Source organism: Zingiber officinale, chromosome 4B, assembly GCF_018446385.1.
Source record: "Zingiber officinale cultivar Zhangliang chromosome 4B, Zo_v1.1, whole genome shotgun sequence".
NCBI classification, from domain to species: Eukaryota; Viridiplantae; Streptophyta; class Magnoliopsida; order Zingiberales; family Zingiberaceae; genus Zingiber; species Zingiber officinale.
The window spans coordinates 50,924,921-50,940,437 of record NC_055993.1 but is presented as its reverse complement, the minus strand read 5'-3'; the positions used below and the strand labels follow the sequence as shown (position 1 = coordinate 50,940,437).

Below are 15,517 nucleotides of genomic sequence, written 5' to 3'. Positions count from 1 at the left end.
AAGTGCTCTACATTCAGTGTCTCAGATCATCCTTCAAAAGCTTCAAGATCCGCTTGAGACAAAATTGAGCAATCATTGTACACTACCCATTACTTTCAAAGAGCTGTGGAAAAGTATCATGCTTTTCCCACATGTTAAAAAACTTAAACAACTTAAGAAAATGGTTGTCACCGTCCAGGGTAGACATTATGCAAGTCGAGTTATCAAATAGACAGCCTGGTGGAATGAAATTTACAAAGCTACCTAGCTCAGTCTCCAATCAAGGTTTATTGATCAAAGCCCTATCTAACTTGTTGCAGATATGCTCATTTGTCCATGTATACCTACAGCACATGTAGATCAGATCTTCGAAACTCACAAGAGGACACAAGTCCGAAAATCAGCAATGCTATATTGCGTGATCAGAATACCACCACATTCGTCTTTGGTTGAGAGAAAAGTGTTAAAACCTCCCAATACAAGCCAAGGGCATTCCATATTCGTAGTTATGTTCTGCAGCCTTCCCAAAATGCCTTCCGTCCAACTAAAGATAATTGCCCATAAATAAACGAGATTGCAAATACTCAGTGAGAGATCTTGCAAGTTACGAAGTAGTGTGCATATTGATCATGTCATTCGCACAACTCCAGGTTGACCTTTTGGTCGTCCCAAAGTAAGAGAATCCTACTTTGGCCTCCAAGGTTGTTCCTCTATGCCACTTGGAGATGTTGAAACCTCTACATCTTCAATTTTTTAAATTCGTGTTCAACACACCTAACACTCCTAGTTTATGGTTCCGAAAGAGACCTTCTACCCCTTTCTACTTGAGGCCCTTGTTGAGGCCGTCTAGAATTGACTTGCTTCTTCCCCACTTGCAATGCAATAATCTCATCTCGCCTAGATGTCCCTGGATGTACTTGCATGTTACCCTCATCATGTTGAACACCCTCCTCCTGTATAGCTTTACCTTTGCTTCTGGTCATGCGTAGGTATGCTTGTTGTGTCCCATCTATAGGTTGCAGTTAATCGATCTCTATTTGGTTGCCCTCTACCTTATGCCTAGGGGATCCCTTTCTTCAAAATTGAACAATCCACATCCCCATCCCACCATCATTATTAAGGTCAAGACCGAAAGAACCCTAACTCTCACTTTACTTAAATTATACTGGATTTTTTTTTTAATTTATATGGCTGAAACCTATACTTATAGAATCAATATTTAAAAACCATTTTACTAACATTTTTTAAATAAAATCTTAACAGCATTAAAATCCAAATTTGTCGATCACACAAGCATTTAAAACTCAATCTTCAAATAAAAATTCAACATTTTAACTTTCAAAAATATTCAACCCTCTCAATTTAAAAATCCTCTCATAAAAATTCATTTAACATAATTTTACGGAAATGCAAGGTCCTCGGGAGTGTAGTGCCATGCCCGGTCCAATCAAAAGTCAAAGCCTCTTGTCTCTATATTTTCATTACCTACAACCATTCAACTCTAATGAATCTAATGACTTAGCACATTCAAACCCTAATAGCAAATACATAAATATATAGTCACATGTATTTAAAAATATTTTAAATAAAAATACATTTAACTTTTAAATCATTTGCATTTACATTCACATAAATATTTTGTAACTGAACTCCCTTTGGGATTTTTTCCCTCGCGGTATTCCCATTAATCATTTTGTAAGTTCATCGGAGTTCAGCAACCACTTCTTTGTCGCATCCCTTTGGGCTATATATGAGAATCCGATATTGGGTTCCCTCTGGGGCCTTTGCCCATAACCGAGCTTCCTATAGGGCCTTTTCCCTCTCAGTATTTCCATTAATCATTTTTTTTTAAGTTCACCGCCCGCATTTTCGACAGATTCCTCACATATCCACTTTGTCAATCAATCACATTCCTCAAAAACATTTTTCTTTTCCTTTCCTTTCTAAAAAGAAATTACTTTTTTCATCATTTTCATAAGCATGCATCTATACATTTCATACCGTTAACACATAGCTTTGAAACTTTTAAAACTTTTCATATAACCTTTCAAGCACTTATTATGGTTACTCGAGACATTGTTGTGACTTTTAACCTTTTCTCGAGACATAACTTTACTTAGTCACATCTAAACTTACCCGTTTTAGACTCTTACTGACTTAAAATTTAATAACTTTTTCCACAACTCGAACCGAGACACAACCAGACCTTTACTAACATCCTAAGACATGATTCAAACCCTAGGAATCCAGCCCCAAGCTACTGTAACCTACCTAGATTGAAACAACCCTTGGCTAAGCCCTAGTGTCCACGGCTCCTCTCAGTCCTGAACCCCTCTAATGGCAGCAATGTCCCATGCAATCATAAACTTCAGCAAACAATCAAGAAAATTCAAGAATCTTTCAAAAAAAACTCAGGAACTTCAAGAAACATAATCTTTATTCCACAAAAACGTGATTCCACACATTTTCATGCATAAACACAATAAACATACATACTATGATTTGAATGGTGCAAAAAGAAGGATTTAGAACGTGCCTTTGCATTTAAAACGCTCAAAATTCGAATACCGGCACTAGGAGACGAAGAGGACGAACGGGGATCGACTTGACTTTGCTTTCTCCTCTCAAAACACATGATTTTTTCCTCTAAAATCTGTAGCAAGGCTCCCTAGATTCTCTTTTCTATTTTTTTCCCAAAAATCGTCATCCAGGCTAGGGTTTAAGTCTTTTATGTTTAATGCAAGTCTAAACTCACTAACCCATGTAAACTTAAGTTAACTAGGCCCATTTTTAATCTAATATTATGTTTAATATATATAAATTTCGAAATTATGGGTAAGTAAAAGGTAAAAGTCCTCTATTTTATCAAAATTCGAGTTCAAAAAATAAATATTTTAAAAATATATATTTTTATCTCAATCATCCCGATCTTCTTTCTTCGATCAAGCATCGAATATTCGCCTAAAAATCCTCAACTTTGAAATCATGCAGAGTTACACAATTAATCGTCCCCTCGGATGGGTCTAGTGACTAGCGCATGAGGTGTTGCCACAATGAGGTCTGGGGTTCAAATCTCGGCAAAAGCCGAAATAAATACCTCCCTTATGTGCTAGTCACTATTCCAAAGGCTAGTAGCCGCCCGTGATTTATCTCCTCCGTGTTGGCCCTGGGACGGGTTGGTGGGGGCGCTGGGGGCGAGCGTATTCACCTTTTGCCACAAAGAGTTACACAATTAATCATATAATCTTTTTTAAATATCATCATTTATTAAAATCATTTAATTAAATCAATTTAGCATATTTAATATTTTTATGCATGTGGTTTATGGGGACTTTTAAATTTTGGGGGTGTTATAGGACCACTGCCCGGTGAGTCAAGCTGGTCAATTGCAAGTGAATTTCAACAACCTCCATGTCAAGGTATCAACACCACCACCCTCAATGAGTAGCTGCCCTAGGGCAGAGATTTTGTAGCAATTGTATCTATATCATTACCTCTGATCATTTGAAGTGACTAAGTCAACCCATATCACAAAGTTCTGAACAAGATTCTTTGTCAGCACTAGCTGTGGTCTCAATTGTTGAGACCCTTACACCGGGGTTGTTGACCACCAGTGATGTCACATTGCGAGTGATAGTGCCCAATACACCGGCAAGTTTGACAAAATTTGAATTTAGATTCATAGTGGATGGGAAGATCTACCACCATGCCTCCAGGGAGTGTTGTACGAATGACAACAGGTGGTTCTCTTGTTATGCCCACTTCCACAAGAACTCTGGCATAATTGATATGCTCCCATTTTCTTGTTAATTGGTCAGTGTATAATGGTCGGCCAATCAATGAGCAAGCTTGCTCAATGCACTAAAGCGGGAGATCTGAAATTTGCACCCAAATCGAAAGACGAGGAAGCTCCTCCCTTTGAAAGAAGAATTCTTTCAATAAGTGCTTCAGATACAGGGGGCATCCAAACTGCAATGGGGATACAAGAAACACACCTCATACAGAATTCCCTTTGTACAGGAAGGTTTCCAACCCACCACCTTGCAAACCTTAGAACACCTCATGCTCAATGAAATCTCCAAGCACACAGCCACCTCGATGTTGAAAACCAACACCTCCCTTCGTTAGAGAGAAGGGAGAGTTAGACTAGTTCTCTAAGAAGGTTTGTCATCGCCTCCTCCCTAGAGAGAAGGGAGGGTTTCTCTCTCTAAACATTACAAGCCCTCCCTTAAAAACTTCTTTGTGTATTCTATTTCCATATTGCAGCATTCGACAATGACACATACAAGTTATAAGATGATATGGATAGATCATTTCCTTACTGATCTCAATTTTAGAAGCAACAAAGTAATAAATATATGCTATGGCAATTATATATTCATCTATTTGTAAATAATCTAATGTTTCATGAATCATTAAAAACATTAAAGTTGATGAAACTTCTTTGTTTATGTCCAAGAAGATTAGCACAGCATTAACATTTTAAAGAACGAATTGCTTTGACATTTTTACCATGCCTTTTCTTGTAACTTGTTTTATATTCCTACGTAGCAAATTGGATATCTAAATATTTACACTCTGGCTTGAGAGCAAGTGTTAGATAAAATAGGAATAAATTACCTCGGCATGACCAAGGTACAAAATCTTAAACCGTGTAGAAGTTTCGATCTTTATCTAGAACGACATTTTTTGATATCATGAAGATGTTTCGATGCATAGTGCTTGTAGATTGGAGTTGAATAAAAAAAGAGATGAAGCATAAAAAGGAGTGTGTCAAGTAGGTTTTAAATCTTGCACTATGCCGAGCGAAAGAGTCCAAATATATTATTCTGGTAAATTATCGAAACTCAATACCACTCTCTTTTGCTCCATCTCCTTTCTCCTTCAATCTCCAATCTATTACCGACATCATGCATCAGAGCATCAACACGATATAGGAATTGGAACAATACCAATCCAATCAAAAACTGAAACTACGACACAGCTCAAGATTTTAAACCTTAATATCGAGTGATATCGAGTTTCAGTGATTCAATACCATACAAGATTTCAAATCATGGTCATAACATAGCTTAGTCTAATGCACTAATCTTAAACAAGTTAACTAATCTAGGGTTTTTTAATACATAAGTTGTATAACCATTTTAATATACAATAAGATAACTAACTTTTAACTCCTGTCGTTATTTGTCATCAAAGAAACTCAATTATCATATCTTTTAAAGGTTTTGTTTAACTAATGAAGAAAGTTTATTGGTTCAATATTCACAGAAATCAGAATGCTATTCAAAAGAATATTCCTTTCTTATTGAAAAGGGCAAATAATTCATACAAAGCAAGATAACTTGCAAAAATAATGAAAGAAAAGACTGTTGAATTTATAGTGAACACTGAACAACTCAACCAAAAAATAATGAGATCGAGAATTTACTATTTGCCTCTAGACTGATTGCTTCAAATGTCAAGGGAAGGCGACTAGCCTTTGCAAACACTGCTACAAAACGTTTACCTGATAGTAGCAGGCCTCAAAATGCAAATTTGGAAAATAAACGCGTGGTAGACAACCCCATAAGCGACCAAAAAGTGTGTCACCTCCAATAACGTTAAGAGCACCAGCAACAAGTTCACCCTCATCTTCAGCAACAATGAGCAATAGATGGTCCGTCAACTTTGATCCCAGCATGTGAAAGAAGTCCCTCGTGAGATAAGCACTACCCCATCTGAAGATAATTATGTCAAAAATGACGTCAAGGGATAATATTTCAAAGAGAAGAGTTGAGAATTCAGATTTTCAAATGTTTCCTTGCAAGAAGGAACTGTTTTGTTTGAGAAGATAGCAATCTAACAGAAAATGTTAAAATTAAAAGAATATACAGTAATGGCTTTAAGTTTCGATCGATATTAGTCGGCACGGCTGAACCAATGCACATACACAGATGGCTCAACTCAAAATTTACCCAAAAAACATTCAATCACAACCATATAGGGCACAATGAACGTGGAAGAATCAGAGCTACAAATGAAAATAGAATCAACAGTCAGCAATCCATCATTATAGTTATTACATAAGCATTGGTTCCAAACCAACGTTTGAAATGTCGTTTCGTGCCGCCCGGCACGAACGGTTTTTACCGTTCCGCCGGGCGGCCGAAACCGGCACGGGAGGCGTCCCCATCTCGGCGGCGCCGGAGGAGACGCGGGACGCTTCCGGCGGCGTCCCGCGACGCCTTCGGCACCTAAGGCGTCGTGCGCGATGCCTTCTGCAGCGCCGAAGGCGTTGCGCACGATGGCTTTTACGGCGCCGAAAGCGTCCGGCAGGGTCGCCGGACGCTTCCGGCAACGCTTCCGGCGTCGCCGGACGCCCCTCGCGGGATCGCGCCACGATGATCGCGGCGCGATCTCGCGTACTGCCGCGAGTTTTTTTTTCTGTTTTTAATAATTATTTATTTTATTTAATTAATTTAAAGAATTCCCAAGGAGGATGTGCGGAGGATGTGTGATATTTCTAGGAGCCTTTTATAAATCCTAATTAAATTATCCTAATAAAATATATAAAAAATATATTTAAAATTAAAATAAATTAAATAAATTTTATTAATTAATATTCTGAAAAAATAATATTTTAAATTTCATTTAAAAAATTTAAAAAATTTATAATAATTCTTATTTATATTCTAATATATTTTTTATTATTTTAAATTTCATTTAAATTTTCTAAAAAATTTTAAAAAATTCTAATAAATTATATTTATATTCTGATATTTTTTTTAAAAAAAATTTACTTGATATTTTTTACTATTTAAAATATATATTGTTTAATTAATAATTAATTAAATGAATAAATAGTTAATTTATATAATTATTATTAATATAAAGTAATATCTTGTATTAATTTATATACTTATTATTATTATTATTATTATTATTATTATTATTATAAATATTTCCATTTTAATTTGAATTATTAATATATCAATTCTATTTAAATAATTTTTTTAATTATTTTTTCTAATAATATTAAATTATTCAATAATTGAGAACTTATAATAAATCAATATACAACTTATTTTTATATATACAATAAACATATTTATCTTATAATTACTATAGATAAATAAAAAATACCGAAATTGTATCGGCACGGCACGATACGATACCGAAACCGTATCGTTCCGGTCTGAGACCAAAACCTCAGCACGGGACGAAATTTTAAACTTTGGTTCCAACTTTAATCTACCAAAGTTGCTTGAATTCTTTTCCTGGAGACAAGTTACTAAGTCATTGGAAGGTTTAAGGTATGGAAACTATCCAATAATATTTCAACCTTTTCCAACAAGTAATTTTGGAATGAGGAGAACTCGATCAACAAGCAAACATTGGAGAGGAGCATCAAAGGCTCTCAGTTTTCCAATACTTCAGAAGGCAATTTTACCACTTTTAGTTGTTCCTTCTTTAGTAATGTTCTAAATTAATTTAGGCCATGACTTCAGTTTTTCCTTTCTACTTAAGAAGCTTGTACTGTAAAATGGTCTGGAATCCCATTTTCAAGGTTGGTTGGTAACCTCTTGATTCATTTCAAACCCTCTTTCTTACCACTTGAGTTTGGTTAGGCATGGCAAAACTCTCTCTAATCTTGAGTGTGGCAGTCGTTAGTGGCAAGAGTTCTACCAGAAATCTACTCATTTTACTCGACTCCTTGAAAATAGGTCAATTCCCAATACTTGAGTTTGACAAGTTTATCTTATCACTTAATTTGAGGGAAAAACCTTCTCCTACCTCTTATCAACTTCCAAACTCTATTCCCTACAAATTCTACCCTCTTATCACTCAAGTTTCGCTTATCCTTGAAGGGTGGAATAGAAAATATTTGTTCCAAGTACTCTTTAACCAAACCAGCCAGCTTAAAAGTGCAGATAGGAAGTGGCCAAGGAACTACAACGGTAAGTTGATGAGCTCATTGCAAGTCCTAAGTCCATATTTCTGTCTGCTGTACTTGTTCCAGAGAAAGATGGCTATGAGGATGTGTGAGGATAACCAGGATAAGCATTTTTTAATCATAATCCAACTCCAAAAATGAGACGTGCAATGTAAAGAACCAGGATAGAGATCGAGAAAAAAAACAATGGCAATAGATGGGGAAGTCGACAAGAGGAAGAGGAAGGTTTTCCCTTCATAAGTGATAAAAGAAACTCTCCACACTGGTAGAACTCTCAGAACTTGTTTGTTATAATGTTAAAAAACAATCACATTCAAGATAAGAGAGTTTAGCCACACTTAAATTAGCTCGTCAAAAAAAAATTGACAAGAAGCACTCTAGAATGGTACTCCAAATTAGTACAAGCTTCTTAAATAGAAAGGAAAAATGAAAAATCACAGAAAAAAATAATTTAGAACATTAATTAATAAATAGAACAACTAAAGTTGTCAAATTGGTTTCCAAAGTATAGAAAGTGAAAACATTTAATGCTCCTTTTTCAAATGTTTGCTTGTTGACCAAGTTACAACAACAACCAAGTCTTATTTCACTAAAGGGATCGGCTATATGGATCCTCCTATGTCATTGGACTCTATCCCCTACTAAACTTTTGTCTATATTTAAATAAATTTTATCATATTTTATCGTTGCTAATCAAGTCATTTTTGGTCTTCCTCTTTCTCATTTAATGTTCGTATTTATTCATATCGTCTAACTGAGTAAGTTATGGATAGAAATTTGAAGACCATATAAAAAAGCAATACATGTAGTTTAACATCTCCTATATTTTGGTTTGAATGATTGACTAGTAATCAAATATAAATTTAATAAGGGTTATAATTAAAAGTTTCATGGTTAGTTGGGGTGAGTGAGATAGACAAAGCACTAATGGAAAGAGATCAAAAACTTCAAATCGTTAAGTGTCCAAGGGGTGCTTTGTGGTCTTAGAACTCCAATGCAGAACTAGCAATTGAGGTAGGATATTAGACATTTCCTTTGAGCTCATGATGATTTTGTTGATTTCTTCTCTAGTTCAAACTTGAGTTTGTATTTTCCTTGTGCATCCCTTTCAGGAGAAAGGATAAGGGGAGGACTTTGGAAAAATAGAAGAGTCAATATTGCAAAATTTTGGTAGAGAAAAAAAGCAAGTTTGTATTTTCCCTATGTAACTCTTTTGAGGAGAAAAGATAACGGAAGGAATTGGAAAAACAAAAGAGTCAATCTTACAAAATTTTGGTAGAGAGCGTATGAACAAATAAAACTCTTGAATGTTAGATTGGCCAATCCACAGTCAACCAGTTGGATGTCCAAGTGGTCAACTGATCAATCTGCCACACCTTGTCAAGTTAACAACAAGACAAAGGAGAAAAGGAAATAAGGCAAGCATCTTTTATGATTGGATGCAGTGATATATATGGATTGTATAGTAGTTTATACAATTGAATAATTGAAATTGAGCTTTTGTGACACCGTAGATTAGTTTTGCTGCCCTGGATTAGTTTTGCTCTAAAGAGAGGGAAGACTGGAGAGAAGTCCTCTTAAACCATAGATTTACATTTTTTTTTTCTTTCTACAATTTGAATTGCTTCTAATTTCTAGGATAACTGGAACATATGTTATATTTTTCTTTTGGATAAGTAAAATTTTATAGCGCGAATCAAAGTACAAAAACTGATCTTTAGGAGTTCCCCATGTTTGACGAAGTATCAAATCAGAGAAAACACCTAGGGACCGGGGACCGGTATACATGAATTTGCACACACTTGAAGATCCTTTCAATGTCTAATTGTCCCTCACTAAAGAGGCTTTTATTTCAATCCTTCCATACAAAATGAATCATAAATGACAAGACAAGAAGACAGGCCTTTGTCAACATTGGGCCCCATCCAAAGACTCAACATTCATCGATAGGTGGACATCTCAAGTTGCATATGGAGCCAATATCCTCCTCTATAATTCTGTAGTGGAACATATACTGTAAGTACCCCGGGGTAGTTTTGATGTGATCAACTAAGTTCAATTAGGTCTTGTTGTGTTTTAACTGTTATGTCTAAGTGTGCAAGAACATAAGAGTACAGGAAGTCGAGCGAAAGACGCAGCTAGCAAGAAGAATGGCACGGGAGAGAGCCGACGGGCTCGGTGCATTTGAGGGATGAGATGCTGCGAAAGAGTACACCGGTGGACGAGAAGGACATGCGCAACGTTCGAGGAACAAGAAGCCGAGGAGGAAGCTTGCTCGAGGAGAAGGCCGGAAGATGGGTCCGGGTGAGCCCAATTCCAGATGGACGAAATCACCCAGGCAATCAGAGCAGTAGAAGAGCCAACGGGGAGCTGCGGAGCTACTAGAGGCGCCCTCAATGTGGTTGGAGGCGCCTCCGCGCCTTTATGTGGGAAGGTGCCTTCAACCCTTTTGAAGGCGCCTTAGACTGGCAAAATGTAACCGTTAGCGAAGATAAAACTTTATCTTCACTTACCTCGCTGGAGGTGCCTTCCACCTTGTTGGAAGCGCCTCCAGCCTCGGATAAGATTTTCCAGGAGCTATAAAAAGACCCCTAAACTTAGGAAATATTCAACAACTTTTGTATTAACTTTCCTAGTCATTTTTGAGCTGTTAACGCGTGTAAAAGGCTTCTTCATTTTCAACGAAGGAGATCTTCTAGTGCTTTTCAACACCTTGGGTTAACAACCACCTACCTTGTAACTAAGTAAAACTCTGGTCTTTTACCTACTCTTTTTAAGTTGTTATTTCTTTTATTATTGTTATTGTGCTACTAATCTTGTTTGAAAGGATAAAGAAAGGTCCATTTTTAATTTACAGGCAATTCACCCTCCTCTGCTGGCCCCGCTGCACCAATAATTTGTATCAGAACCAGAATGCCTCAGAAGAACTAACCGCTGACTGAAGCACCGAGACGATGGCCAGATCGAGCATCTACCCACTGAAGTTCGAGAGAGAATTCGCGACCTGGAAGAAACACATGGAGGTATTCTTTAAAACAGACTTTGAATTGCTTTTAATTATTAAATATAGTTTTGTAGCTCCTAAAGACCCAAAGGAAATGAAAAAGAAGAATACCAATGGACCAAGAAGGAGCAAGCGGACTTCGTAGCAAATGGGCGAGCCGAATTCCATCTGCTCAGCGTCTTCCACCCCAAGAAGTCAATAGATTGGCTTGAATCGGCAAAGGAACTTTGGGAGAAGTTCCTGGAGCTACACGAAGGTACGTCCGAAGCCAAGCTCGTAAAACGAGATCTGCTTCGGAGCCAACTGATCAACCTCCGGCTGAAAGGAGAATCAGTAGCGCAACTGTACGCTAAACTGAAAGAGTTGATCATCGGACTCATGAATCTTGGAGAAAAGGCAACAAACCAAGATTCCCTAAGGTGCGCATTAAATGCTTTTCCAAGGACACTCGAATGGTTCTCAATCGTCGACTCCTATTATATTTCTAAAGATCTAGAGGTAAGCAAATTAGAAAATTTATTTTCCACTTTGGAACTTCACGAATCTAGATGTACAGAATCAAAGGAGTCCAGACAGAACATTGCCCTGAAAGCAAGAACTGACGATCAGACTCCGAAGTGTCAATTGATGAAGACGAAGCGACCCTAATGGTAAGAAAATTTAGTAAATTTATTAAATCTAATAAATTTAATAAGTCGTAGGCAAAAAAACACTTTGGAACAAGAGAAAGGTACGATTCTACAACTACCAAAGAGAAGGACACATCAAGCACAACTGCCCCGAATTGAAGAAGAAGGACAAGGACAAGGGCAAAAGACCAACAAGATCAAAACACAAAAATCTGAAGGCCACATGGGATGAATCGTCGTCCTCTGAGTCCGAGATCGAAGGTTACACCGGACTAGCTCTAATGGCAAGCTACCAATGAGAAGCTGAAAGCAACTCAGAGATGAGCATCAATAAAGGGGGAGGATCATCAGAGGAAAGCTGCAATGAAGGGAGAGCATCAGAACACAAGGTAAGTGAGGTACGTGTGCTATCTCCCAAGTAATCTTTTGAATTTATCAAAATACTTTCTAAAATATATGCAAATTAGAAAAAAGAAAATATGGACTTGAAAAAATAATTAGCCAATGCATGTCCACTAAAATTATTTGATAATTTAAAATTAGAAAACGAAAAATTGAAAACACAAATAAAGAAATTGAAAGCTACATTCAACCAAAGTTAAGAAATCATGGTAGAATTAACTGGTACATTAGACATCACCAATGACAAATTAGGAAAATTCCAAAAAATTATGTACCTCCCAAATTTTTATTAAATCCAGAAGGCAGGAACCTATATTAAGTTCTAAAATCTTTTTTAGAATAAAATCTATTTTTTTATTTTGATAGAAATTGTCTCAATTAGAAAAAAAATTTATATTTCGAGTTGAAAATTTTTCTATGCTATCTGATGATTTAATCTACAAACAGAGACTTTTTCAAATTTTATTTATTGTTGAGTTATTTTTTGAAATTTAAATGTATTTTGAAAATCTTATTTTTATGTGATAAAAGATAATATTCTCTATCCTTATTTCTTCGTGTAAATTTTTCTAACCGTTTATTTTATTTTTTACCAAATTCTTTTTATGAGATCAAAAGGGGAGAAATAGATACAAGTTTAGGGGGAGTTAGGATTTAGAATTTTTACTCATTTTGCACATAAATTTTTACTTATTGTTATCACTTTTATTTATTGTATTTTTAATCCTAACTTGAACTTGGGTTGACGCACATCAAAAAGGAGGAGATTGTAAGTACCCAGGGTAGTTTTGATATGGTCAACCAAGTTCAATTAGGTCCTGTTGTGTTTTAACCCTTGTGTCTAAGTGTGCAGGAACCTAGGAGCACGGGAGAGAGCCGACGAGCTCAGTGCATCCAAAGGACGAGATGCTGCCGAAGAGTACATCAGTGAACGAGAAGGATGTGCACGATGTCCGAGTGACGAGAAGGACGTACGCGATGTCCGAGAGGCGAGAAGTCGAGGAGGAAGCCTACTCGAGGAGAAGGTTGGAAGATGGATCCAGGTGAGCCCAATTCTGGATGGACGAAATCACCCAGGCGATCGGTGCAGCGGAAGAGCCAACTGGGAGTTGCGGAGCTGCTGGAGGCGCCCTCAATGTGGTTGGAGGCGCCTCCGCGCCTTTTCATGGGAAGGCGCCTTCAACCACCTATTGAAGGCGCCTTCAACCCTTTGAAGGCGCCTTAGACGGGGCAAAATGTAATCGTTAGCAAAGATAAAACCTTATCTTTGCTTGCCTCGCTAGAGGCACCTTCCACCTTGTTGAAGGCGTCTTCCATTCTCGGATAAGATTTTTCAGGGGCTATAAAAAGACTCCTGGACCTAAGAAATATTCAACAACTTCTGTATTAACTTTCCTAGCCATTCTTGAGTTGTCAACGTGTGTAAAAGGCTTCTCTACCTTTAACGAAGGAGATCTTCTAGTGCTTTTCAACACCTTGGATTAACAACCACCTAGATTGTAACCAAGTAAAACTCTAGTCTTTTACCTACTCTTTTTAAGTTGTTATTTCTCTTATTATTGTTATTGTTCTACTAATCTTGTTTGAAAGAATAAAGAAAGGTCTATTTTTAATTTACAGGAAATTCACCCCTCTTGCCGGCCCCGCTGCACCAACATATACTATATGAAATGCATTAATTAGATAATCTTGGATATGTTTATTTGTGCATTTGTGATATTAATGCGACCTTTGATCAATGTCAAATTTGTCATTATATTATGTGATTAAGAAGAATGTAAAATGATGACTGAAAAAGATGTTATTGGCATGCATGTCTTACATTTCATGAATGCAAGATTGCTTGGGCAGACGTGGTTATTGGAATGCAAGTGAAACACACAGTCGGATGTTCAAAATTCTACTAAGAGCTCATGGCAAGTTTATCTTGAACATGGACAGAGATTAAAGGGACACATGATTTAATGTACTTAAACTATAGTATACTAGACATGTGGTAACATATAGAGGTGTGAGACATGTAGGGATGTGATATATTGCAATATATGATGCATACACTGAACTTCCTTGGTGTTTACTTCTTGCGTCATCTTTCAAATACACTTATGGGTAGACAATAGTCACAATTTGGGGAAGTGCTGTGAGATATTCCAAAACAAAACCTTATCTTGAGTGAAACTTTTGGGCCATGAAACAATTTATCCTTTTATTCTTTTCTGCATTTAGAGGTATGTCAAGTTCCTTTGAAACATTAAGCTAGACTAAAAGTCACAAATGTTTCTTTTTTGTTATACAATAATATCATATTAAAGTGTTTTATTAAACTAAAGATACTGAACATTTGAGTTTTCATTTTAACTCATGTTTTCATTGGGTATATGGGTATTTAGTGAAAGACAATTTTTGGTGCTTTATTGTATTTCTACATGTCATGTGTTTGTATGAATTTGTTCTTTCCGAGTTTTTTCAAAATTTTCATCAAAGATACATAACTCACACTGTCTACAATTAAATTTTAATAATTTTTGAAGAACAATTTTATTATAGAAAATCATATAATTTTATTATAGACTCATAGTGTAATGTTGTGTTACATGAGGTTTGTGATTTTAGCTGAAGTTGTTTTGTGATCTTTATATGCCATTAAGAAACATATCAACTATCATTTTCTGTGTATATCCATTGTGTAATTCTAGTTGTGCACTGAAAGAATTTATCCATTCCCTAGGCTATGGAACCACTAAAGCACAACAATAAAAAGTGCGATAAAATACCAAGATTATATGACAACCTATTTAACAAAAACAAAGTCAAGTCATCAGAGGCCAAACTTGTTATCCGTTGTGTTTCTGTAGAACTTATAAAATGTATCCCAGTGCTTGCCCTGCAATTTGAAATATCATAATGTTAGTAGGAAAATATTGAAAACAAAGTCGTCAAAGTCAAAAGAAGATGGAAAACAGATTATGAGTTTTATCTAAATTATGCATAGAATAATTTAAGTGTAAAATTCTAAATCAAAGGTATAACTGTTGAGGACCTAATTATAAGTAGATAAAAAATTAACTTGTAAGTTGTGACTATATAAATCATAGTGATATAAATATAGAATGAAACAAGATAAATACATAAAGATAGAGGAGACAGCCTAGGAGATTAACCCAATAAATTTTTCCCACTTCAATTAGTATCAAAGTTTCCCATTATGTTGATCTGCTTTTTGCGCCATCCTCTTCTTCTTCTACCTATCTCCACTGTTGAGTGTTGCTTGCCTTCTTCCAGATCTGCAGAAAACTGCAGATTCCTTTTAAATTTTCCGCCAGATAGTTCAGGTCTTTTTCTTCCAAAAACTCTGCACATTTCTGCAGTTTCAATTTATCAACAGCCTTCCAGATTTTTTCTTGTGCTGCAGCAGACGTGTGCATATGCTTTCTTATCAGATTTTCGTCCACATTTCTCAGGAGTTTCCATTGCTTGTTCAGATTCTCTTCTCCAAATTTCTACATATTCCTTCATCATAATTTCTACAGCTCTGCAGGTCTTCACTTCTTGTAGTGTCAAAAAAAA

At 36.2% G+C, this 15,517-nt stretch overlaps 1 protein-coding gene across 1 annotated transcript in view; it reads right to left on the bottom strand.

Annotated features, from left to right (window-relative positions):
- The window catches only part of LOC121978249, a gene marked incomplete at its 5' end in the record, with an annotated part of 43,288 nt that extends 28,445 nt beyond the window's left edge, over positions 1-14,843 (bottom strand). The window contains 2 exons of the mRNA XM_042530619.1: positions 5,489-5,699; positions 14,782-14,843. Of these exons, the coding sequence (XP_042386553.1) occupies positions 5,489-5,699; positions 14,782-14,843 (273 nt within the window). The remainder of the gene's footprint in view (positions 1-5,488; positions 5,700-14,781) is intronic.
- Positions 14,844-15,517: the final 674 nt, after the last annotated feature.